Genomic DNA, 26,521 nt, shown 5'->3' with positions numbered 1-26,521 from the left:
AGTCTCTGTGTTTACTTGGTTGGGTCTGAGCGGCTGTGGGACTGGCGGGTAACAAAGATTTGTCCTGACTGTGGGCAAAGCAGGAAAACTCTAGCAACAAATGGCGCCCAACGAGTTGGCAAGAGTTTCCACCTAAAACCTGAGAAAAGATTCTAAAACGGAACTAAAAACAGCTTCCTAATTGTCTCTCTCAAATGAGCGGCAGCCTGCCAGTTTGAGCTACTGGCGGGTTCCTAGCATGCAAGCTTGATCTGCAGTATGGCGGGAATGAGGCCTCTGCAAGTGGCACATTAAGCTGCATGGTGGATTTAGCCTTTGCTAGTACAAAAAAAGAGGTTTCTGGGCTACACGCTGTTTGGATAAAAGCACAGACCCACGATGGCTCCCAGAGCTGGTGGAAAACGTACCACCGCCATGTTGGGAAGCTGAAGTGGGCGGAGCCAGCAGCCACAGCGCCGTTTCAGGCTTAGAAGGCTGCAGTTTAAAGCAATAGGCTCAAGGTAATATAAAACATAAGCCACATAAAGATGGCTACCACACAGAGAATCTGGATTATGTTCTCTTTGATATTCGTAACTGAAGAGAAACATTTGATTGCAAAAGCTGTTGAGTTATGCCAAAATGTGTGTTTTAAAGGTACCTTAACTTCAAAATTTGGATGTAAGGATATGTTGCTTTGGAAAGGAGGCTCTGCTTTTGTTTCCACAGAAAGCCAGAGGCTATGGATTTGTTCCAGATTAAGATACATCAGGTTTGACCAGCCAAGACCACCTGAAAGGTCTCCGATGACACCATGGCCCAGATGATCCAACATCCAGAATTGTTTCAAGGCAACTGGCTCAGACGATACGGTCTCACGGACTACTCCATGATCCTAAAATTTTCTTTGTTTCCCCATAAGATACAGCGCCCCCCTCCAGCAGGAAGTAGTAAGAGAAGCTACGCCCAAATTCCCAAATATACCAAGCTGACTTTGGAGATGTGTAAAAGTTAAAACTTTCCTTTTAAAAAAAAAAGAAAGGGGAAGTATTGTGGGATGGTCTATATGTCAAATTGCTCTGATTGGTCAATAAATAAAACACTGGTTGGCCAGTGGCCAGGCAGGAAGTAGGTGGGACAAGGAGAGAGGAGAATTCTGGGAAGCAGAAGGCTGAGGCGTAGAGACACTGCAGCCGCCGCCATGACCAGCAGCATGTGAAGACGCCGGTAAGCCACCAGCCACGTGGCAAGGTATAGATTTATGGAAATGGGTTAATTTAAGATATAAGAACAGTTAGCAAGAAGCCTGCCACGGCCATACAGTTTGTATGCAATATAAGTCTCTGTGTTTACTTGGTTGGGTCTGAGCGGCTGTGGGACTGGCGGGTAACAAAGATTTGTCCTGACTGTGGGCAAAGCAGGAAAACTCTAGCAACAATATATTGCATTATTTAGAAAAAGAATTGGACCATTCTAACTGGAACCTGTGAACATTCCAGGTCCTTCCACACATCAGTGTAACAGTCACAGTTCAGAATTGTTTAGTCCCATAGATAACCATAACCCGAGTTTCATTTTGAAGTATTAATGGGGTCAGTAAGACATCAATGTCAACACAAGCAAGTATCTAAGATTTTTATAAGATTAGGAGTTATCCAGCAGTCTCTGTGGTGCTGAACACATTTAAAGTTTGTCTTAGCCAGGAGGTGGTGGTGCACACCTTTAATCACAGCACTTGGGAGGCAGACGTAGGTAGATCTCTGAGTTCGAGGCCAGCCTGGTCTACAGAGTGAGATCCAGGACAGCCAGGGTTACACAGAGAAACCCTGTCTCAATAAACAAAAACAAAGAAAAACAAGAACAAAAACAGTTTACCTTATTTGATAACAACAGATCTCTTCTAGTTCTCTCAGAATTTGCACACCTGATGATTCACCTGCCATCTCCATTCTAGTTACTTGGGCCTTTGAATCTGAACCCAGCTCCTTTAGAAAGTATATTGCTGAAATCTACTTAAAAAATCTATGAAAAAGTCTGTCATTTTGTATTAGGTGTTTAGACCACTCATCATTTTATATAATTATATATAATATATTAATTATTAATATTAATATATTTATACAACATAAATTATTGATATATTAACATTAATATATTAATATTGTATAATTAAACATATTATTAATGTAAACAAAGGTACATTTTTCATGTTACTGGTTGTTTTCTATGTGTCTCCTGTCTCATTTTTCTTTGTTTCTGTAACTGTCTTCTTTTTGTTGTTTGTAGTACCAAGATTCCAACCCCTTTTCACAGCAAAAAAACTCTTTCATATGATTGCCAATAAGACAACAGTTGATTTTGCATAAATGGGACTGTGTTTGCTAGACTCTAAGTGAGATTGTCTTTTGTCTTCCACTGTACGCTTTCTTCCTTACTCCACTTCTTGAAGAAGTAGATGAATAAATAATTATTAAATATGAGGATTATGGAGAAGTCTAGAATAGCATTTATATGTGTAGTTATTGACACACACACACAGAGAGAATAAAGATGAGGGACTAATTACACTATTGTCATCTCCACATCCAGAGAAAGTATCTGATTATTATATATTTATACTAAAGAAGCTTTAAATGTAATATTTAAACTTTTAAATAAACACTTGAAGCATTTTAACTGGATACCTCCACAATGGTTGTTTATAATTGTGTTGTAAAATGTTCTACCCTGAATGATTCTTCTTCTTTGCTGGGGAGAGTACCCAGTCAGTAAACTGCCCACAAGAAGCTGAGTTGGTATCCCCAGTACCCACACATAGAGCTGGTAATGGTGGCCTTGGACTCATTAGCCTGTGGAGCAGAGACAAGAAGATTCTTGGAGCTCCCTGGCCAGCTAGTCTTGACAAACTGGTGAGCTCTAGGTTCACAAAAAGACTCAGACTCAAAAATATAGTGGAGAGTGATAGAAGAAGACACATGATGTTGACATCTGGTCTCTCACACATGTATGTGTGTGCATGTACATACCTATACCCACACGTGCAGGCACACCAAAATACACCACATACACAGACACTCAGAAATATGCGACACACAGACACAGATAGACAGACAGACAGACAGACAGACAGACAGACACACACACACACACACACACACACACACGAGAAAGAGAACAAAATTCAAAGTTAAAAACATATATGTATTCTTAAACTATTCAAATATATCTGTAAGAATCATTTCCGTGCTTCCGAGAGAGAGAGAGAGAGAGAGAGAGAGAGAGAGAGAGGGAGAGAGAGAGAGAGAGAGAGAGAGAGAGAGAGAGAGAGAGAGAGAGAGAGAGAGAGAGAGAGTGCATGCTTCATAATGAAGATAAAAAAAAAAAGCTGAAAAAAATTTGGACAGGCCTTGTAACTTTCCCAATCTACCCTTTTAGAAATCATACTCCTCGGAGAAGTCTCTGTAATTTCCCAAAGGGAAACCAGAGAGCTTCCAAACAGCCGGACAAATGGAGGATCCTGGAGGGTATGGCACCCAGAGAGGCTTGGAAGTAGTGTATATCTCCTCCCATACCGTGCCCTGTGCATTTCTTCATCTATGTCTTTTCTAATTCAATTTACAACAAGCCAGCAAATCTAAACGCTTCTCCATGTTATGTGAACATCTTGAATTCAGGGAGGGGACTGTGGGAATCCTGACTTAAAGCTGGCTGGTTGGAACCTCAGGCTACAAACTCTGGGGTAGTGACTAGCATCTAATGCAGGGACTGTCTTGGGGAATTGACTTGACATCCCTCCTGGTAGATCATGGAGGTCCTGCATCAAATTAGAAGATGCTCAGCTGGCTGGTAATCCATGACATTCCCTCCAGGTAGATCATGAACATCCTGGATTGAATTAGAAGATGTTCAACTTGTTGGTAATTCCTGATATTCCCTCCAGGTAGAACATGGCTATCCTGGATTAAATTAGAAGATGCCCAGCTTATCGCTTCTCAGCCTTTTGGCTAAGATCAAGTGTAGAAGACGCCCAGCTTGTTGGTAATCCCTGGTATTTCCTCCAGGTAGATCATTAACACCCTGGATTGAATTAGAAGATGTTCAACTGGTTGGTAATTCCTGATATTTCCTCCAGGTAGAACATTGTCATCCTGGATTAAATTAGAAGATGCCCAGCTTGTTGGTAATCCCTGGTATTCCCTCAGGGTAGATCATGAACGTCCTGGATTGAATTACAAGATGCCCAACTGGTTGGTTTCCACTCCAGAACTGCTTGCTTTGCTGATGAGACAAATCCCCACTTTTCAAGGTCATGAAAATGATCTGTGTTTAGATTGTGTGGGAAAAGTTGAGATTCATTTTACTTCCTCAGTTGGCCTAACCTATTATACAACAAAAGATTTATTATTAGATCATCTCATTAGGAGAAGGTAGGCAGTTGTATAGATTCTGTGGTTTTTGCCTCAAGTTTGCAAGACAATCACATTGCATCTTGTACAGGAAACACCACAGACATACTTAATTTGCTTTTTCTTCCTTCCTTGTAGAGTACCAAAGTAAAGGCTGCAATGGAGCTTAAAAAATAGTTGATACTTTGGAAGGAATCCCATTCATTTTGGAGAAAATACATATTGAAAAATCACAGTAATCACATTCTTCCTTGAGTCATTTTTTATTTAAGACATAAAACAGGATGCTCATTTACCTTGACGTAAATTACACAGCTGATGTGCAAGATAAGATAGAATTATACAAAAATATCAAACCTTTGACCTCAGAACAGTGTACAGGATACGCCATACACAGAGCATTCAAAACGCTCCTTCACACACTCAGCTAATTCTAATTATACCTCGCCAATGACTGTCACCTCGCAGCAAATTCCACAAATTTCTATGCAAAGGTTCTTTGTTCTTGAATGTCAACAAAGCGTTTTCACCTAATCATTTTTTAATAATTCTATGCAAATAACTTTAAATTGTCCCTTTGATGAGTTCAGTTTGAGGTAAGTTAGGAAAATGAGCAATCTAATGCTTTAAACTAGGCAATGGAGAAATGTGTGCAGGGAGTATGATGGATGCTCCAGGGCAGTAGTTATTAAATGCAATATTCTTCTTTTTTATAAGATAGATACATAGTGCACATGGCCTATTAACAATCTTACAGCTTCACAGTAGTAACACACAGCGTATCATCCCTACAGGCCAGTGTTTCCTAATCCTGCAGCCGGGACCTGCTGCTTCCCCAGGTGAGGGCAGCAGGCAGCACAGATCCAAATGCTAACCACTAGGATCACCTGCGTGGAATGACTCCAGAAGGAAGAACCTGCATACTGTCATTTCAGACAATGGTCTTCACATGACGCTGAGATGTGTTAACCCCAGAAGCTTAGCCCGGGGTTAATCTATAAGTAAGAGTATACTTTCGCTCTTATAGTGACAAGTATGTTTGTGAGTGCTGTGCTGTGGGGTGGGACACATGGAGTCTTAGGAAACTTTGGCCATTTTTATGGATTGGGTGGTAGAAATCAAAGACAGGTAGTTTCATGGCCTTGTCTGCCCACATTTCTTTTGTATTTATCAAAGTGTAAGTTGTCACGTCACATCAGATCTACATGTGGTGACTTCCTTCACTATGGCTACTCTATGGAAGAAAACACAAACAATATTCACTTCCCTTTCCTCCCTCCATCTCTCTCCAGCTCCTAAAATACAGGTGTGGGGACAAACAATACTAATAGGGATTGATCATGAACAGAGTGGGTTTCCATTTCTGATGGCATTTGGAAGACTTCTTTTAAGATTTTTGTTCTCAGTTCATAAGCATAAATCCAACGAATGAGAGATCAGATATTCAGCCTCAAACTCTTGCATAAGAGCCTCTAAACTCCACACTCCTTTCTCTAAGTATGTACCTCGAAACACACAAATGCCAAACATCGCCACAGCACTCAATGTCATTGGCCCCTGCTTTATAGCCATGATTCCCATGATGTGATAAATAAGGGGTCTCTGAGTCTTTGTTCATAAACTATAACTTGACACTAGCCTAGTCCCCACGAGGGGCATATGGCATGGGACAACCTTGCTGAGGAAGCCCCACACCAAAAGCACATGCAGGCTGAGGAAGAGAAACCTAATTGGCATGCTGAAGAGGGCTGCAAGCAGACTCTAGCTCCTGATGTCTATCTTCTGCATCACCAACCCTACAGGCTGTGTCAGGAGGAAAAGCACGGAAGTCTTGGAGCAAATCTTCGACTTATCACATGCGAGAGGAAAGTTTTGCAGTATGCAGTCAACAACGTAAACAAAGAGCTGCTCTCAGAACCAACAGTGATAAGTGAGACTCAGCCTTGCGCATCTGCGGTGTAGTAACAGTTCACCAAGAAGTGTTTCTGAAATGGAGAGCAGAGCCTTGGCTGTGGGAACAGCGAGGGCTCAGGCCCTTTGTCATTTATTTATTTATTTCCATAGGTCAGAGCTGTACATCCCCCTGGGCCAGATGTTTTAGGGACCCTTGGGCTGGGACTTGCTGCCTCCACATGCTGCTCTGTCTTCTCCTCATGGCTGATGGCTAAAACTCTTACTCTGAATTTCTGAATTTGAGGTAACCTTTTAATAGAAGGCACTGATTAGTTCACAGGATCACAATGTCATAGTTTAATGCCATTTTTTTAGTTATTTTAAAATATTTTATGTATTTTTTTTTTAGTAGTGTACAACAGTACTTCCATTTGAGAAATGGCGGCATGATAGTACCCATTGCCCTTATGTGGTGCTAGAGTTCAAACCCAGGGCCTTGCATGAGCCCTCTAAGGACTCCACCACTGGGCTGCACCCAGCCTTGCACGTGGCCTTTTCCAATGTGCTTTGGCTTACCTTTCAAAACAGACTTAATGGGCAGTGGGGGATTCTGGATTCTAGGTAGCTAGAGCTTGGGGGCCACTGTCCAATTAGAAGCAAGAGCCCAGGCTATTCATTTTGAAGTTGTAGCTGCATTTAACATCTCTTCGGTGCAATTAATTTGCATATTGTAATTTTGAAACAGCACCAGCCTGAGGACAAAGCCCTTCTTTCAGTTTTTTAGAACTGTCCCTTGGGTGAGGCTGGGGATTGTAAAAATACGCAGGGACAGTTGCTGAAGGCTTAAATCCCTCCCCTTTTTTCCCCCATAGAGCCATGGAGAACAGTGGCCCATAAGGTTGTTCACCTCTCAAGGAAGGATGTTGCATCTCTGAAGTACATTATACTGTATGATGCCATGCCAACCCTTTGGAGTGTCATTAAAAAAGCTAGGTTGGAAAACTTGAATGGTCTGTTCACTGAAGTTGGCATTCACAGTAACAGGAGTACACGTCTTATTAACAGGCTACTAAGGCAGTCTTTCTGAAAAACATTTGAGGAGAAGAGTGATGGGGAGAAGGATGCTTGGGTGGTTTTAAGAACCAATGAAGAGTGCATAAAATGTGATTTTGAACAACTTATTCACCAGAAAGCATTTTATTTGGATGATAAAGTACACCTGGCACATGAGGCAGATTCTGGACCTGGGTCTTCTCTAGTTTGCTCAGCATCGTGCAGAGCAGGATAGGAGTTAATAAAAAAAATTGATGGTATGTTCAATGAAGAAGTTGCTACGGAAAGCACACTCTGTGGTAGCCAATGGCTGCCATTCAGTGTGTTAGCTGTGGTTTTACTAAGAGTAAAACCAGAGCTTTCCATAGCCACTGCTGTAATACAGTGCCACTCTATCACAAATTTCTTATACAAATATTTCTGCTTTCCAATTGAGCTTAGATTTTGGTTTATAAAAGGAAAAGTAGATGATTTTCTATGAAAAATATATTCACATTATAGCTACATCTATATAGATAAAAATTATTCTGGCTGCCTAAGCATCAAATTTTATACAAATCTCTCTTCCTTTGTGTGTTTATTTTTATTTTAAATAATAAAAATAAGCTTTTATTCAAGTATACATATGACACAGAAAATATTTGGGGTCAAAGTCGCCAATGATCCTAGTACTCACAGAAAAATAGTTTAACAAATCACACCACTGATGTTTAAATCAGATCCCAATTTTTGCCAGAGAAGACCTTTCCTCATGTCCCCTCAGGCCTGTGAGCTTCTTGAGAAAGCAGAACAGTTTCTTTGTGACTCCCAAGTGGCTCTGGTTCTTAGTGGAGTGCAGGCCATGTTTTGTATTTTCTTCCTTTCAAGTCCTTCCTCCTTGCAAGTTCGTATTCATAGTAAAGAATGATTAGTCTTAGAAATTCAAAACTAAAGGATGAATGATCTGTAGCATTCTAACTTCTGGAATTGATACTACCAGTATTTTCAGCATAACTGGAAGCTTGATTAGAGTGCGTGCTTAGGTGTGTGTGTGTAGATTGTGAACACTGATCTGCATCTCTATACATCAGTTTTTCTACTACGTAGAATTAAACTACATAGTTTATTTCAGTGATATGCTGCAGTATCTCGTACTAGTTGGTAAGCTCTGACACACATTGGTAGGAATTCTGCAAGCTGAACAGGATTATGTTAGGTATCTGGAAGTGGCTATGGAGAGAGCAATCAAGCCACAAAAGTCAAAATATTGGGGTATTTTTTCCTCTTGAAGAACAATATGTTGAGTAATTTATTCGTGTTCCATTGTGTGTGTAACTCAGGACAGAGAATGCACACATAGTTCAGTTCACAGTGGAAAATGGAAGAAATAGTGCTTTAAAAAAATCAAAGCTACAAGATACTTGGTGATTTATTTTAATTCGTAAGTTCATAAATAGTCTTAAGTATCACCCGATTTTTCCTATTGTTTTAAAATAATGTTTAGAACTTAGTTATTTCTTAATTATTTATATGCTCTAGAATATTTCTAGAAAGCTAATTTTGGGCATCTGTGATCATTTTTTTAAATCAAAGCCTCTGCATTTGTATTTTTTTAGCTTACAAAATAATGACTAAACTTAAATATTAATGGAAGTGAATACTGTCTGAGAAGCAAAGGAAACAGACTCTCATCACTGGTGCTGCTGCTTTTGTGTGCTTAGTTTTTGCCCTAATTGTAAGCTCTGTCATTAAGCACAGTTGTTCTGTGTTAAAATGGTATGTGTATGTGTGTACAAACAATTACACACACACAGATTCAGTTATCATAGTGGAGAAATGAGATGTCTGATTCCTTGAATATTTACTGCTAACCAGGAATAACATATGTTACAAACTGGTAGATAAGTGGCTTTGGCACCTTTTTATCTGGCCTAACTGCTCTTCCTCTCTTTAAAAGTTCAAAATGTCCTTATTTCTGCCAAGCCCTTTTGATTTAAAAGACATTTTCAGTTTAAAGATGCACACTTGTAGCTCAGTGTATAGAGTCTAGCGCCTGGCAGTCCCTGATGTCGAAGATGAGTCTAAATGTACGGGTTGAATTTCATTCCCAAAGGCCTGGAGTTAGAAGTAGGGCTGCTGAGTGTGAGTGCTGGAGTTGGGCACCATGGTAACTGAGCAAGAAACACCTGAGTTCTGATGGGGAAAGAAGAACAGGAGGAAGGCATGATTCCGAAGCCGGTGAGAGACAGTGAGTGGAGAACACACCTTTCTTCTTGTTGCCTGTCTACCTTTCTTCCAGCCAGGGATGACTATGGCATCCTCATGTCCATCCCGTAGGCCTTAGGATCTTACACATAGGGCTGGAAAGCCAAGAGGTAGGCTGAATCTGAGCCCTAAGATAATTCCTCAGAGATACATTTTAAATAATCAAACCCATAGCACTTAATTTCTCTGTTGGCTTGCTGTGTTTTGAGGAGAGCAGAGTCCAGCTCTTTTGGGATATTGACAGGTTCCGTTCTTGACGGTGGTCCATCAGGCGGAGAAGTGGTTTTGGGGCAGGAGGATCAGCAAATTTTACAGCAGTAGTTCACACATGAAGATACTGTACATTCATTCATTGTTATTTATCTTAGAAATGGAGCAATCTGGGAGCTTACATTACAGCGGAGTCCAAGGTCCCTAGGAACTTCAGGAACACAGAAGTACATGCAAATGAGTTGTATCTTTCTGCTGGTTTAAGTTTTTAAGCTATAAATTCTTTAAACTACATTTCTTGGTTTCTGTTTAAATACTGATATGCCATGTTTAAAAGCAATGAATTCTTGGTAAAATATAAAACTACTTCAGGAGACTGTTTTTTCAATAGTAACATAAAATGTATTTAGAAAATTAAATATTTTGAAAATAAACTTTCATATCTTGGGGTTTTAACTGAACTCTATACCAAAGTGTCGAGAAGTCTCCTACTTTAATGTAACATCTGGAAGCCCTAGTTTTAAACAACTGCTCAGCAAGGATGATTTTAGTTATTTTGGGTTATCTATCTATGCTCTCATGCTTCATTAAACCCTCTGGGTGTCACACACACACACATTGTGACTTTTCATGAATGCTACACAAATGGCTTTAAGTGTTTTTTCCTTTATAAAAGAGTTTTGTGTTTTAGAGCTCAATATAAATTAAGCACTTTTACTTTCTGTAGAAGTTTAAATGAATAGATGCAGTGGCCTTGTTTTTAAATAACAACTCTATCTTGACTGTCTATTCTATATAGAATTTAAGCTCAATGGCACTATTTTCCAATCACATTGGAAAACACTGTTTTTTTTTCACATTGGAAAAACCATTGTTTTTTCCAACTACAGAAACCAAGAAGTCAATGAGTGTTCGTTTTATGATTTAACTCTATTTTCAGTCTATATTTTACATGGACTCTGCTAGGCAAAGCTTTTCTCATCAGAATTAGGAGATCTTTTCCACTCCATTCCTTTGTTGGCAATTACAGATGCTGAGTGTCACTCTGAAGGTATAATCAAGGGGAAAAGCTTAATTTACATTGGGCTGAGAGTAACTGTCTCAATGAACACAAAGCTCTTTTTGTGCATCCCTTAAATATTCTGCATGGCATTTAAACACACAAACATACTTATATTGGGGATTCTTCTATAAAACATTTTGTCATTTCACTTACTCAACAAAAATGAGTAATTATTACAAGTATTTCTCATCACTTTCTAAACCATATCTTTGGGTACCCTTTTTGGATCATACTTGATCTGTCACTTTCCAAGTGAGTAATCCCAGCTGGATGATGGATTACATAGAGTTATGTGACCATGTCTTTGGTTATATTTCTGAATTTCTTCTCACATGATTGAGGCAAACCTGAGGATAGATCATTGAATAACTGTTACAGTTCTTTTTCCTCCTGTGAAATATTTCACTTCTCCATTTTCGTCTTTAGTGGCCTTTTGAAGAATCCAATCTGTTGAGAAAATGCAAAAGATAACACCATTAATTATTTTAATTGAGGTAATAGATGCCAATCTATTTAGATTTAACCGTGCATTAGAAAATCTGGGCATACAACTATTCCAATACCTGATGCATAGTTTAGCTGATCAGTTAGTACTGAATGTAAATTAGATAACATCTGTCAAACTGCTGCTTTATCTTTGGCTAGTACACCACAATAGTTAGGCCTAGTAAAAATCATGCATGTGTGAAACAAGCAGCATTCTGGGAAATGTGAGGCAGGTGAACGACAGTTTCTCCTGTGTCACCATCATTGTTTTCAAGTGGCAGAAACATTTCCCTCAAGTAACCCACGGTCACACATTGAAATTCTTAGAGTTCCTGGCGAGCTTGGTGGAAGGCCATGGGTAAGGTGCCAGGGGAATGTCAGAACTATCTAGATGACTCTAAGTGGGTCAGGATGTTGCACATAAGCTTTCCAAGAGAAGTTTCTCGAAAGACCCCATGTCATTTACCTATGAAAACAGAGTCACTGATGGTAAGAAAAAAAATCACATAGTGGTTAATGTAAGTCACATTACACCACTCTTTGTCATTGAACCATTAGCAAAGTTATCAGCCTTTATTTTTACTTCCTATTATACAGAAAGCAAAAGCATTTGACACACAATGAAACTTTGGAAGTGACCTAACCTTATTTTAAAATGTATTGAATAAATTAAATCTCATTTAAATAATTTAATCTTTCTTAAGCCTAACACTTAACTTTTAAAAAAAAAACATACCTAAGGGTACTAGGCAAGTAGCTCTTAAACTTTGTGTGTCTAAATTTTTTAAAAAATTTAAGTGAGTTAATTATTTGCAAATGCAATCATATCCATATCATGTGAATCTATGGCTAGCTATGGATAACAGGTGCGTGTTGCTGTGGGGTACCTGTGTGGATGGTGGTGGTGCAATGTGCACGCAGAGGCTAGAAGACCAACTTGGGCATGGTCCCTTAGGAGCTGTGGACTTTCTTTTGGAGACAGCATCTTTCATTGGCCTATTATACTAGCCCCCGCGCGCCGGGGTGTGTGTGTCCTATTTCCACTGCCAGTGCTGGGATTATAATCACATTACAACTGCATGCCAACATGCACAACTTTAAAAAAAAAAGATTTATTTTTACTATGTGTAATTCTGTGTCTCTATGTGTAGGAATGTGCATGTGAGAGCTGGTGCCCTCAGAGGCCAGAAGCGTCAGATCCCCTGGATCTGGAGTTACAGGTAAATGTGAGCCATTTGATGTGGGTACTGGAAACTGGACTCTGGTCTCCTGTGGGAGCAGTACATGCCCTTAATTGCTAAGCCATCTCTCCAGCCACTACTGCTTAACCATCGCGATTTTTTTCTTAATGTGTGTTCTGGGCTGGAACTCAGGTCTTCATCCTTGGAAGACAAGCACTTTGCTAACTAAACTGTCTCCCCAGCCTGGGACGACATACTTCATAAATGATGGTTGAGCCCTTGAGAGCTCAGAGGGACAGATGATAAAGAGTAAGTCTTTCCAAGCAAGGAAGTTTTAGTCAGGGGCTTCTCTCTGCCAGAATTTAGTTGCTAGAAGATGAGGAAAGGGTGGTCACAGGACAAATGAACTTGGAAACTGCCTTGAGGTTATATTTTCCTGAACACCAGTCATTTCCTCTGTGGCGACTAAGGAAAGTCCGGACTTGGATTTCACTCAGTCCTTCACCTGCGCCCATGTGCTCCAGGACAGCAAATCAGGGAGGATTTTACCAGAGTGGAAGGTGAGTATTTAAGAAGAGGGTACACAGTGTGACACACTGCAGCTCCCAGTGCCACCAGGATGAATGAAGAGGTGTTGGAGAGGCTGGAAAGATAGAGGAGCCAAGAGGTGTTTCCAAGTGGGGAAACCACAGCCTCTGTGTCAACACAAGCTGTAAACCCGGCCTTGGGCACCGCAGTGTGGCAAATCTAGGTATTACAGTGAGCACTAACATCTTGGAACTTGAGAGGAAGAATACTGAATGTAACTTGTGTCTTGGGACTTTGCTGGATCATGGATTCTATTTGTGGAATTCAATGCTACTTGTGGATGTTCTCCTTGGAGGAAATCCCCCAAAGGGAAGTTTGTCACCACAGAAAAGCCAGAAAAAATGGTGACAGCTGTAGTTCAGTCGGAGAGAAACTTGCTATATAAACTATTTGATTAAATAATTCTGTCATTTACTGTTAGAAAAATGAATATGCAGTTACATTTCCATTTTGTATAATTTTATTTAAGAAAGCAGTAGGTGAAATATAGGAACATGTTAATGCCAGGCAGTTTGGATTCCATATTTAATTGAAAAAAAAACATTGAATTCAACTTTTCTATGGAATGTTGCTTTCTAGTAATTCATTCTAAAAGTGATCATCATAGCTTGTTTGAAAATGATATGTTCTTATATTTCTCACCTTATACCATCTCAGTGAATGTCAAGATTAACTTGAGAGAAAACAGATTGCCATTTGGTGTTCCAAAAGGATTTGATATGGTGGTCTCTGAACTTTACATTCTTTATTATGGCAGCTAACTATTACATTACTTGTTCCTTAGACAGCCACACAATTATTGCAGAAAACATGGGTTCTTTGTTTATATACCAAAGAAACATTTTATCTTTAAGACACATAGAATGGTATATGGCTTAAACAAGGTTCATCTCAACCATGAATAGTCCTTGTATGCCCTACATCAACACAGACATTCAATCTTTTTTTTTTTTTTTTTTTTTTTTTGTATTTTGATATAGAGTTTCTCTATGTAACAGCCTTGGCTATCCTAGAACTAGCTCTGAAGACCAGGCTGGCCTCAAACTCACAGAGATCCCCCTGCTGCTGCCTCCCAAGTGATGGGATCAAGGGTGTGTGCCACCACCACTTTTAAAGATAATAATTATCCTTAATAAAATTTTAGTTTATTGTTAAACAGTCTTCAGTAATCCCTACCTGTAAAGAGGTCCCCTAGGAGTTTTGGATCTATGTATCCCCAATGGAGGCGTACTTTTTTCCTTTGCAAAAACAAGATGTGTACTACCCAGTGTATAGAATGTTGCATTTTTAAAAATTATCGCTTATCATAAATGTTTACATACTATTATATTCCAAAGCATCGATAACTCATCATTTGTTTTGCCAGTCTTCTGTTGGTAGCCGGAACAAAGGGTGACAGCGACAGTGGTACTCACCTTCCACAGAGCTAAAATCAGCAGCATCAAGAGCAGTAGCCCAGCGAAGGCACTCAGGAGGATGACCCACAGTGGTACTCTGCCTGGGAGCCCGTCTTTGGATATTTGAATAGCCAGCTGAAAACGATGACACCAGGTTGTTAACACTGATAAACACCCGTTAGAACTCCCGGAACACGGAGTTCTTACAGACTGCAGTTTTTCTACCAAACGTTGTAATTCATCTCATGACTGCAGACAAAAACAAACCCCGTCGGGTTTACATTTGAAAATGCCTTTCATTTCCTCAACATGTCCAATAACATCAAATTTATTATCGATCAAAAGTGGAGCCCTTCAAAGCAGAATTTTGCAGCTTACACAGTCCTGCTCATCCAGGTGGGATATCTAAAGTTTCCCAGGACAAGATGAGAAAATCATGCTTTTGTCTAAAACAAGTCCTTTGAGTTTAAAAAGTCAGGAGTAAAATACTTGTATTTTTACCAAGGACTCAGCTTGACAGGCCTCACTTTTGTTTGGGATTTCGCAGTAACTAAGTGAAGGAGTTTTAAAACCTTATACACATAACACACACACACACACACACACACACACACACACACACACACACACACATATATATATACATACATACATACACACATTTATTTATACACATACACATATACACAATAGACAGGCATTCTGTAAATAGATTTAAGGCCACCTGCATTATATAATGTTAGATCCTAAGGAGGAAGCTCACAAAGCATTCCCTTTGTCACTAAAGCGAAAGTGGAAACATCCAGTCACTGTCAGAGTTAAAAGCGATAAAGTAAAGCACAGTCAGTGAGTTGTAAACATCACGGTTTTCCTAGCTTCTGGGGAGTAAGAACAAGCCTGAAATCCCGTTAGAAGCCCAATGAAAAGGAAATCAAAGAGTCTCTGACAAGAGCGTCAAATCAGTCACTGCGGCAGCCCCTGTGCACTAAACAGAAAATGCCACCAGCAAGTTGGGAGTGAGACGCTTATTATCTTCAGACGGACCGTTTGGAGTGGAAGGCAGAAAATATCTCCAGTCATGCAGCCTCGCTTACCTCTCGTTTCCGGTTGCTGCTACTTAAAGTCAGCGTTGTGTTTTCACTCTGAAGTTCTCCCCTTATCGTGAGATTGAAGCTGGAAAAATGTGTCTGCAAGGCAGGTAGGACTCGTTATTACTGTACCGTGCTAATCAGGGTGAGTGATGGTCGTGTGTGACCAGCATAATTATCACACCAGCTGCAGTCACCCAGGCGAGACCAGGCAAGACCAAGCCAGCTAAAGATCTGATATGGATTCAGGAAGGTGCTCCCGAGGTCCCATCTCTAGCTGAGGAACTGTTGATAGCTGCTGGGGAGGTGGAAAGTCACTTTTCTTTTCTTTTCTTTTTTTTAAATATATTTTAAATAAAAATATAGTCGCACACTCCCCTCTCCCTCCCTCCCATAAACCCCTACTCCCTTTCAAATCATTATCTCTTATTTTTTTAATTATTATTGTTACATATGAGTACATACAAAACACAGTCTGCTGAATCTACTTAGGGCTGCTACGAGTGTGGCCACTGGTGGAGGACCTCACACCCATGCGTATGGGCAGCTCCAATTAGATTGGGTGGGTTAAAAAATAAATAAAAAGTTATAGAAGAAAGATATGATGCTGGGAGTTGTTCTAGGAGGAGCTGGAAAGGGGAGAGAGGAGTAGATATGATCAAAATACATTGTGTACTTTTGAAAAAGAAAATAGAAAAAAAAAACCCTGAGATTGTTCTGTGAGATTAATGCAGTGGTGACTGGGGGCTCCTCCTCCTTCCTCCCCCGCTCCCCCCACCAAACTGTCCTTAAGATCCTTCTCATAGAATGAGGATTAGAAACTTCAAAGTAATTTCTCATCTGATTTTTCTCTAGAAAAACAAACTTCAAACTTCTCTTGCTTCTCACGCATCTAGGCGTGGGATAGCTATGATCTGATAATGAGGACTATGCACAGGCACTTATTAAGGATTGTGCATGAAATTAACAACATCAAAACACCACGACTTAGCAAAATATCATTTTAATAGCACCAAACCTAAAATGCTCAGTTTCATACGATCAACTAAATATTTCTTTAAAGGAAAACAAAAAAAATACAAAATACAATAAACTGTTTTAAAACAGAATATACTTGCATAGAAATTTCAAAAATAAATCACTGTTCTATAATGTATTAAAGTCCTCTACTTTGTTAATGGTATCAAAGAATGTCTCTCCATTATTTTTTGAACCTTAACGAGGTCCCAAACTATTAGGATATAAACCTAAACTTCAGTACCAGAGAAGTAGTTCTCTCTTGTAGTGCAAACATTGAGGAAGAAAGAGCCCCAGAACCCTGCATCTGGCAGGGAACATTGTTGATAATTCTGTCATTGACAGATGGGGAAGATGACCCCACACAGCTGGTGAAGGAGAGCTGGTCCTCAGTCACATTCTCCGAGACTCCCAGCCTCAGGTTCTTCCCACAGCAATGCTGTGATTTGCACCAACACACTAAGAGTGAACTAACACTTACTGATTGGATTCGATAACCGCTTAGAGCAATTCAACCACTCACTTTTATGAAGGTTGGTTTCCACAAGATGAGTGAAACATTCACTTGACTCACATCGGAAGGCATGAGATTGCACGTGATGGTGGCAAGTTTACAGGTACTGCAATCCTGTAGGATAGACAGAGACACGTTAGGGTGCTTGCAATCTGGTCACAGGCTCTATATGTAAATTCTTCAGACAGTTATTTATTTCTAAGTTGATACTGGGTGCTCTGCACTTGGAAAACATCAAGTAAAAATGGAATTTAGTGTACCTGGATTGTGCCTCTTTTGAGGTCCTCAGACTTGGATATTGTCATTTTCTTCCCAGAATTGATACCGAAAGGATCCTCAAGGCTCCGGGGTTTGCAGTTTACATTCTAAGGAAGGAAAATGTTTCCTCATTAGAAAGTGGCAAAGCCCGAGGGAAAAGGCCAATTGGTGCAATAGCATGAAGAATCTGCACATGGCAGCTGTTGATATCTATTGAAGGTCCGTTTGTGAGTGTGCAGGGTAGAGAAGCTGTGAGGCATCCACGATGTGTTCCTACTCGGATAACAATCACTGTTTCCGTGACCCTTCTAATTGCAACAGAGGAGGAAGGATGCTAGCAGAGTTCACTATTCCATGAGTAACATAGTTATTGATTTATTGTTTCTCAAAGAACAGCTGATAAATTCCCATTTACATATATATGTATATATATTCTCATAATATATATTAAATTGCAATACATATTCTACTGAGAACAAAGAAAGTGCTAGCATGTTGCTATAGGCTCAATTTGATGCTTGTTTTGTTGGACTAAAGGGAAATTCTAGAGATTTTTTTTTCCTTGCCCTTAGCAAAATATTTAAATGATTGCAAGGCAAATACTACAGTTGCCATGTTTTATTTTTAATTCCGAGAGGGCTTTAGTTTTTAAAAACTTTGTGAAAAGAAGGCATAATGTTAAATGTTCAGTTCATGCATATACTAAATTAACAGTTACTGTGACTTTCTGTGTTTTAGACACTACATATAGAATAATATTAATAATGAATGCCACATAATTAATAATAATAATAATAATAATAATAATAATAATAAACCCAGCACTTAGTCTATTCAGTGCTACAAGCACAATGGGGCTACAATGTTGGGGTTGTCTGGGGTGAGTACACAGTCATCTACTCTTTTGTGGACAGCTATGTATGTTTAGAAGTAAAATAAGGCTTCTTTATTGAACTGACTCCCTCAAAGAAATTAAAGTGCAACAAAAATTTCATGTGTCCATCAACAATTAATTACGTAAGATCTACTGGATTATACCATGATTCCAGAAAGGTCACTGCTGAGTCCTAACATCCTGAAACCTGTAAACATGACCTTATTTGCAAACTGAGTCTTCACAAATGTCATTAAATTGAGGTTCTTCGGGTAAGAACATCTTGTACTTCAGGAAAGCCCCAAATCCAATGGTGGGTGTACAGAAAAACATCAGGCAGAAATGAACACAGAATCACAGGAGGAATGGAGTCAAGGAATGCGTAGAGTTACCAGCAAACACTGAGAGGGAAAGCATGGTCCGGAGGGAATCTCCGTTATCAGAACCTTGACACTGGACTGCTGGCCCCCAACATTATTAAATAACCAACTATCGTGTTTAATTACTCATTGTCTGCAGCTTGTTTCAGGAACCCTAGATATTGAACTGGCACCTTCTAAGTAGTTGATGGGAGTTATTAGTTTTTAAATGCTTCTCCATTTGTTTTTAAACTAGCCTTTCTTATCACAAGGGTCCTACAAAGCATGAGGCTTACATGTTAGGCGAGGAAGGTCACCGTGGGCTGGAGAGATGTCTTGGCAGGTGAAAAGTACTCACTGCTAGCCCTGTGACTTGAGTTCTGTCCCACGGCCTCTGGTGAAAGGCACTTGCTGCCAAGCCGGATGCCCCTGAGTCATCAAACTGCAGGACCCACATCATAGAAGGAAAGAACTAACTACTGCAAGGTCCTCTGACCTCCCCTGTGCACGGTGGCACACACATGCCACCACCACCCCATACAAAACACATAAGTAGATGGGACTTTTGAAAAAGAAGATGATGGTCGTGACCTGGCCTGATTGAAAAGCATATGTGACTTACGTCAGAAGACGACCATCCAGTCAGGTATAGTACAGGATAACCATCTGAGGTCAAGTTGGGGTACGAGATTGACAGCTGAAGTTCTGGCATCGGGAAATGGCTCCTTTTTCTGATCTGTAGGGGAAAAATAGGCATATAATCATTTTTGGCTCTTTCAAAAGCATCCTTTCCATGTTACATAGGACTCTGGTTCTTTTTTCCTCTTTCATGCATGTGTGCATGTGGTATATGTGTGTGCATGTGGTATATGTATGTCCAGATGCATACATAAGTATACATGCATGTTTGTGTGGGTGTATATGTGGAGGCCTGAGGTTGGTATCAGGAAATTTCCTCCAGAGCTATTCTACCTATTTCTTTGAGGTAGGGTTTCTCATTCAAACCCAGAACTGCCCAATACACCTAGTATTATTCCTAGCTTGCTTGCTCTGGTGCCCTCCTGCCTCTGGCTATCTCAGACAACCTGCTACAAATACAGTCAAGTTGTCGTACCCATCCAGAATTTATGTGGGATCTGGGAATCTGAACTCCAGTTGTCTTGCTTGCTTGAGAATTACATTAAGAACTGACCATCTCCCCAACCACCATTACCCCAGGACTGACTGACTGTGTCTTTCCTTTTTTGGACCAGGGCTTACACTTCTGGGATCTGGGATAAAAGGTAATTCTGATTCTTGTTTTGTTTGGTTTGGTTGTTTGTTTTTGAGAGAGGGTTTCTCCATGTAGCCCTGACTATCTTGGAACTCACTCTGTAGACCAGGCTGGCCTCAAACTCAGAAATCCACTTACCTTTGCCTCCTGAGTTCTGGGATTAATGGCGTGTGTCACCACTACCCAGTGACTTTGGCTCTTAATTGATGCTAAGTTATAAAATTTTGAGCATCCACATGAAGGTGGTTCATGATGTTATGTGAGAATTGGCTTAATTAATCCAGCAAGAAAATATGAATGCCCATCAATGGTCATATGCACTTGCTATTATTATATTGTTTATTCATCCTTCACTCCAGGATAATAGGATTAATAGTACTATGCATATGGATAATACTAGGGTTAGTGTTATTGTTATATTGTTTATTCATCCTTCACTCCAGGATAATAATTGGATTAATAATATTAGGCATATAGATAAAACTTAGTTGCCGTCAGTTTGGACACATCAATAATAAACCCAGGCACCAACAATGTGTTGGTGTTGGACTAAGAAAAGAAATCAAGGCACCTCCCTGTGTGTCGTTTAACTAAGATGAGCCAGATTTGAAATCTCTACTTTGCTCTCCCCGTGTCTTCCATCATCCCCACGTGCCTGCTGGGTAAGTCTGGATCTACACTGTTGGAATGCTGTCCTGCCTGCTTCATGTCAGTGTCCCTGTATATCTGTCCCCAAGAAAGGCTTTGTTCTCTCTTTTATTGAACATCATCGCAGAGAGCATCCCATGGGGAAGAAATGATGGACACTTTAGAATACTTTACAACTTCAACAGAGTTTTACGAGCCACTGTCTCCAAACGACCCCAAGTGACCTCGTTAACAAACGAACAACAAACACTACCACGCAATATCTGTGTGTTGCTTTCAGAGTGGATAGTCATGTTATAAGACACTTTCGGTCTACTTACAGTTTCTAGCCAATGACTATCACAACATATACACAAACCTACATTATGCTGAGTCAGGAGCAGGAAAGAACATCTAACTTAACACTGTAATACATTAGTTGTTGTTTACATGGGAAATCCAAGGCATGGAATGTTTGTTCTTACATTGTTCTCTTACAGGCAGGTTAAACAAACAGGCTGAGTACACAGTAGGACAGCAGTCTTAAGTGTTAAGTGACTTCAAAGTACATTATGAACTCAGGCTGAACTGCCCAGTGAAAGTATTAGTGGAAAAAGAGTATTGAAAATTGTCTTTATTATTGTTCTGTGGCAGTGTCCACTAACCTTTTGTGTGTGTGTGTGTGTGTGTGTGTTGCATACACACAAATGTGTGCATCTCCTTGACCATGTGCATGCATGCGCAGGTTAGGGGAGGTCAGGTGTCATCCTATATCACTCTCTGCCTTATTTCTTTGAGACATGGTCTCTCAGTGATCCTGAAGTTCACCATTTAGGCTAGGCTGGCTAGCCAGCAAGCTCTCAGTATCCGTATGTCTCTGCTCCTGATGCTAGGGTAACAGGGACACACAGCCATGCCTAGATTTTTTTTTTACTTAAGTGCTGGAATCTGAAACCAGGCTCTCATGCCTGCAGAGCAAGTGTTCATGCCCATGGAAGAATCTCCTAAGCCTCTATCCAAGATTTTTGGAGGTGGAGATCATTTCCTTGATCCACACAAGAAAAACGTAGCATGTTTTTGATTGCTTTAACCTAGTTAATTGCAATGCCCTGAAGACATAAGTCATCTCTATCCTCAGCTAGATGGTATCTACCATCACCACTCAGGTAAGCCAGATAGATATCCACTGGCTTCCTCCCAGAACTGTAGAGCAAGCTAGGAATATATCTCACTGATCATCGATAATCCAGTCTGACAAGCAGGCTGACTTCCATCGTTGTTTCTATGTGTTTTGATCCAATAACTCAGAATCCCCATTTAATGTCCCTGAATTGGGACTACCAGGTGCAATATGCCCCCTGGCTACCATATGGGTATGATTCCCAGGTCTTACACATTCTTTTTTTTTTTTTTTTTTTTTTTTTTTTTGGTTTTTCGAGACAGGGTTTCTCTGTGTAGCTTTGCGCCTTTCCTGGAACTCACTTTGGAGACCAGGCTGGCCTCGAACTTACAGAGATCCGCCTGCCTCAGCCTCCCGAGTGCTGGGATTAAAGGCGTGCGCCACCACCACCCGGCTGGTCTTACACATTCTTAATGGCTTCTCTGGTGCACAGGAACTCTTTAATTTGCACCAACAGATGCCAGGACTGCCTAGCTAGAAAAGCAGCCTATATGGAGAGCTTCTCAGATTTGCAATGATTCTCCATGGCTGCTGAATGTTAAGTAATTCATCAGCCATGGAACTGTGGAGATTCCTGAGGCCATGCCTGGCCTCATACATGAACGTGGCCTGCAACCATCTTCGGGTTATATGCCTGGGGCTTGCCTGGCACAGCATTTTCAGTTGACTGTTAATCTGCTTCTGATGTTCAGTCAGGAATCATATTCTGATAGTATTGTTTTTTCTTACTATGAAGCACTCTTTCTAAAAACACTGGAAAATACTGGAAATAAACATAAAACAAAGGTCTCCTACAATCCAACCATCTTAGTAGCACTTTTCTGGATAAAATTATTTGTCTTCATCGTTTGCATGTATTATATCATAAAATTTATATCTCACATACACAAAAAACAAAACTGTGTTTATTAAATTTATTATGCTACGTTTCCCAAAAAACATAATGGTTACTTGAGAATATGGCTTCTAATAGCTAAACAGCAAGCACAGTGCTATCTACAACATTTGTTACCTGTGTGAAACTCACTGTGCTAATCATCTGGTTTATAGTGCTGCCTTAACTCTTAACTCTAGACTTGGATCTCCTTATCTCTGTGTTAGCCATGAGCAGCAATGTAAAATCAATGAAAAAAAAATGTTACAAGCATGTAAAACTGGTAAGTCGCAATTGTAGCTAAAATATTATAAGGTATTGTCTTTTCACGGAATATATAACATTCTCTTGACCAAATGAATGACAGTTCATTAGGCAATTTCACAGTGTTAAGAGTTAAAATTTTAAGCCTTTTATAAGAGTGCTGCTGAAAATTTTAATCATTAATAATTTTTAAGGTAAAATTACCAGTAGTAAGTCACTAGATGTCACCTAAATATGCTGTTTTATTTTTATCCCATTGATTTAATTTTAGAATGTAAAACAGCAAAATAATCAGAGATATATAATGTTATTATTTATGTTAACATTACTTAACAGAGAGCTCCTATCTCAAACCTGGAGTTTAATAAGTTACAATGCATGAAGATCTACAACATTCAAGTTTTTTTCCTTTTCTATTTTTTGTTATGCTGCAGAAGCCTAATAGTCTGAATTACAAAATCATATCCGAGAACTGAGCAGAAGATTGCATTCATACCAATTTCCAAAATGCAGTTTATCATTGTAATTTTGTCAGAGAACACAAATTCCTCTCAAGAGGAACTTATTCCTCTTGAGAATATGGGAAAATTATTTCCATTTTGTCAGAGAACTTCATTCTTCATTGCTGACAGTTCCCCAAAAGATTCAGACTAGCTTCATTTATAATGGCGTTGTATCACTTGACAGCATATGTACATATATCATTCATTTGAATTGAATGCTTTTTTCTCCTTGAGTAACACTGAATCTGTGAGTGTCACCCAGGCTAGAGCTCCATGACAGTCTTCTGCAGAGCTCATGCAAAGTTTGCAACAAAGAATTTAAAATAAAAAAAAATAATGTAGTAGAACATATCATTTAAGAAGTTTGCAGTGTGAACATTGGTAATTTACAGTATAATTTACATGAAAGAGAGCAATAGATAGAACAGAGACCATGACACATTGAATAAAGGGGAATATTCCCCAAAGAATTTTGAAATAATTCATTTCTGAAATTGTCATGATTCTGTGAAACATGATTTTCTTAGCCATACTAAAACTAATATAAAGTATGTACACCTTGCATTTGTAGTAGCTACTTGACACCAGAGTGATTTTTTCTTCTAAGAAGTTATTTTAAGTTACTATGTCTTACTATAAGGAAATTAGAGAGTTTGGCTTTTAAAACTGACTCAAGGTATTATTACCAGTTTGCACTTCATCTTAGCCAAAAGGCCAAGAAGTGATTTAATTATCAATTTGGACAATATATTCTAACACAGTTAAATTACAAAGAAAACTATTCTAGGATGTGGAGATTAAATGTTGAAACACTTCCTTGTTTTTTATACAAATAACTTATTTAGAATATTGACTTAGAGATAGTTTCTTACCATGTAGAAGACATTAATTTCATTTCCAATATCACCAGTAGAATTGATAAGTTCAGGGATAGTCTCATTGGCTGCAACTGAGATGTGATGTTCACTTGCAGAACTTAAAAGAATTAATTGGAAAAATGAAAATAAAATGCAATAAAGTTTAAGTTTATTAGACTTTATTCTTTTCTTTCTCTATGTCACATGATTCCATGAAAATATTTGCAGAGTTCAAAATAGAGAAATCATTTTATCCCCAAACCTCAATTAAATATTTGCAGATGCTAGGAATTACTTTACTCAATAGGCATTGTTGCTACTTGACCCCAATAAGTTAAATTATATGTAACCTTCAAAACAGAATTCCATTGTTAACAGGAGAAGAATTTCCATGAATCTACTAGCATTTACACTTAGAGAAAAACCAGACTAAAATTTGATATATTTAGTCATGCTGAAAGTGAAAAAAGTTAGTTTTTAAAAAACATTTACATTTACATTTATACAATTTAAAAGTCCCATTACTGCTAGATGGTAAAGCTCAATCTCCCTACGAAGGTCCTGGTCTTTGGATGACCCTCATAGAACATAAGATCTCCCCTCGAAGCAGCATTTCAGCCAAGAAAAGACAAATAAAAGGGATGTATAAATGTGTGCCAAAAATCTATTTGAATTAAGTGGAAAGTTGTTGGGGGGATCTTTGTGCTGAAAGAAGTGGACACAGCAAATCAGACAAAAGGCAACAACTTCAACGGCTAAGGAAGATAAGCATGTCTATGCCTACCTCATAACCCTTGCTTTCTGATCTCTCTTTAGCAAAGAGAAAGTGCCACAAGAAACAAACAAAACAGAAGGGTGTTAGACTTAGCTGGCCTTGAAACTGGCTCTCGTATTTTTATAGGCATTGCACATATTTATTTTAAAAAGCTTGGAATTCTGCTTCAGTAATGGAATTCATAAGCAAGGGACTCTGTAGAATGAAAGTCTACTAACATGATTGGCACCTGAAGAGAAAATAAGGTCTGAATAGAAAGGTTTCCAAATAGTGGAAGAAATAAATGGCTGATCAATGAGAAATGCATGACAGAATGGGCAGTGGATCCCATGTTACAGGATGAAAACAGTGACCCAGGAATATCCTGCCAACCTGTCAGAAAACACTGCATTTCCTCAAGGACTTTGGCTTACATTTAGGAGCAAAGACATGTCATTAGCTCATTTTATGTTGGTATTTAGTGCATACAGATTCTCAAATTTTCAGGTGCATATGGATTATATGGAAGACATTTAATATGGATGCCGGGCATCATACCAGAATTTTTGTACTCAGTAGGTCTGGCCTGGCACTGGAGTACCTACTACTTTAATTTCTTAAATGGTGATTCTCTCAGTCAAGGGCCACACTAGGAAAACCATTTGGTGATCAGAAAGCTGTCAATGAAGAAAGGTGGCTTCATCCTACCTGTGAAACTGTAGTCCAACTTCATATTTTACTGGGATGGAAATATTTACTTCATTATCATAAAGAGATTCGGGTGGTTCTTCACTGTCACTGGAAAACACAGCACATTCACACTAGGCATTAAATTTGCTTATCCACAGACCATCTCTAAATATTTGAAAGAGAAGATTATATAGAAAAATTAATAAAACACAAAAATCATAGAATTCTCTGTTTGTCTTTATTGAGAGGAGAAGGAAGTGTAGAGATAGGTATTATTAGTGCTCCCAAATAGATTACACTGTAGAGTTAGAATTGAAAACCACACTGATTCAGGTCCTTGTTTATCTAAACCATGTGAAATAATTAGAATCTGCTTCCTCAATCATTAAAATGTTGAGATTGCTGGACTTCTATGCATAAAGATATGTATACAAATCACCTCAGTTTATATTTATCACACACAAGGACCATGTACAGAGACTCAACTAGTCTCATACAGCTAATTATGAATCTAAAATATGATTTTGCATTTCATAGTGTTTCCAAACAGAGTACTCAGTATGCATGTTATTTAAATTTTTATGTGTTTCCTTGATTTGGGATATAATTTTCATAATATTTAAAAATTTAATTATATTTTTACACACATATACAGTATATACAAATATACCTCATACTCAGGAACAAAGCATGGAGGAGAGACACAACTTTATGACCAGATAAAGGGAATGAGGTTGTTCTTGAACACTAGTACCTTAATATCGTTATTTAATCTCTTTCTGTCTTGGTTTTACATCTACAAAATGAATAATTTATCACTAAATTTTCTACAATAGATGTCAAATAAATAGATGCTGAGCTAAACTGAATTGAATAGACTGAATTAATT

General features: G+C 39.0%; 1 protein-coding gene and 1 non-coding gene across 2 annotated transcripts in view; one reads left to right on the top strand and one right to left on the bottom strand.

The window, feature by feature from the left end:
• The first annotated feature begins 3,963 nt into the window (after window positions 1-3,963).
• On the top strand, window positions 3,964-4,146 carry LOC121822992 (U2 spliceosomal RNA). Its single transcript, XR_006064292.1, has one exon. It is a non-coding gene; the product is annotated as a U2 spliceosomal RNA (small nuclear RNA).
• Window positions 4,147-9,727: 5,581 nt separating this feature from the next.
• Itga1 (integrin subunit alpha 1) overlaps window positions 9,728-26,521 on the bottom strand; it is a 145,431-nt gene continuing 128,637 nt past the window's right edge. The window contains exons 22-29 of the mRNA XM_006979431.4: window positions 25,651-25,740; window positions 24,204-24,306; window positions 19,233-19,346; window positions 17,380-17,484; window positions 17,129-17,233; window positions 15,595-15,687; window positions 14,519-14,635; window positions 9,728-11,295 (exon numbers count right to left, since the gene is read on the bottom strand). Of these exons, the coding sequence (XP_006979493.1) occupies window positions 11,251-11,295; window positions 14,519-14,635; window positions 15,595-15,687; window positions 17,129-17,233; window positions 17,380-17,484; window positions 19,233-19,346; window positions 24,204-24,306; window positions 25,651-25,740 (772 nt within the window). The 3' untranslated portion in view covers window positions 9,728-11,250. The remainder of the gene's footprint in view (window positions 11,296-14,518; window positions 14,636-15,594; window positions 15,688-17,128; window positions 17,234-17,379; window positions 17,485-19,232; window positions 19,347-24,203; window positions 24,307-25,650; window positions 25,741-26,521) is intronic.

The sequence above is a fragment of the Peromyscus maniculatus genome, chromosome 15 (assembly GCF_049852395.1).
Source record: "Peromyscus maniculatus bairdii isolate BWxNUB_F1_BW_parent chromosome 15, HU_Pman_BW_mat_3.1, whole genome shotgun sequence".
NCBI lineage: Eukaryota > Metazoa > Chordata > Mammalia > Rodentia > Cricetidae > Peromyscus > Peromyscus maniculatus.
The sequence above is the reverse complement of the archived record's forward strand: the minus strand, read 5'-3'. Positions and strand labels throughout refer to the sequence as shown.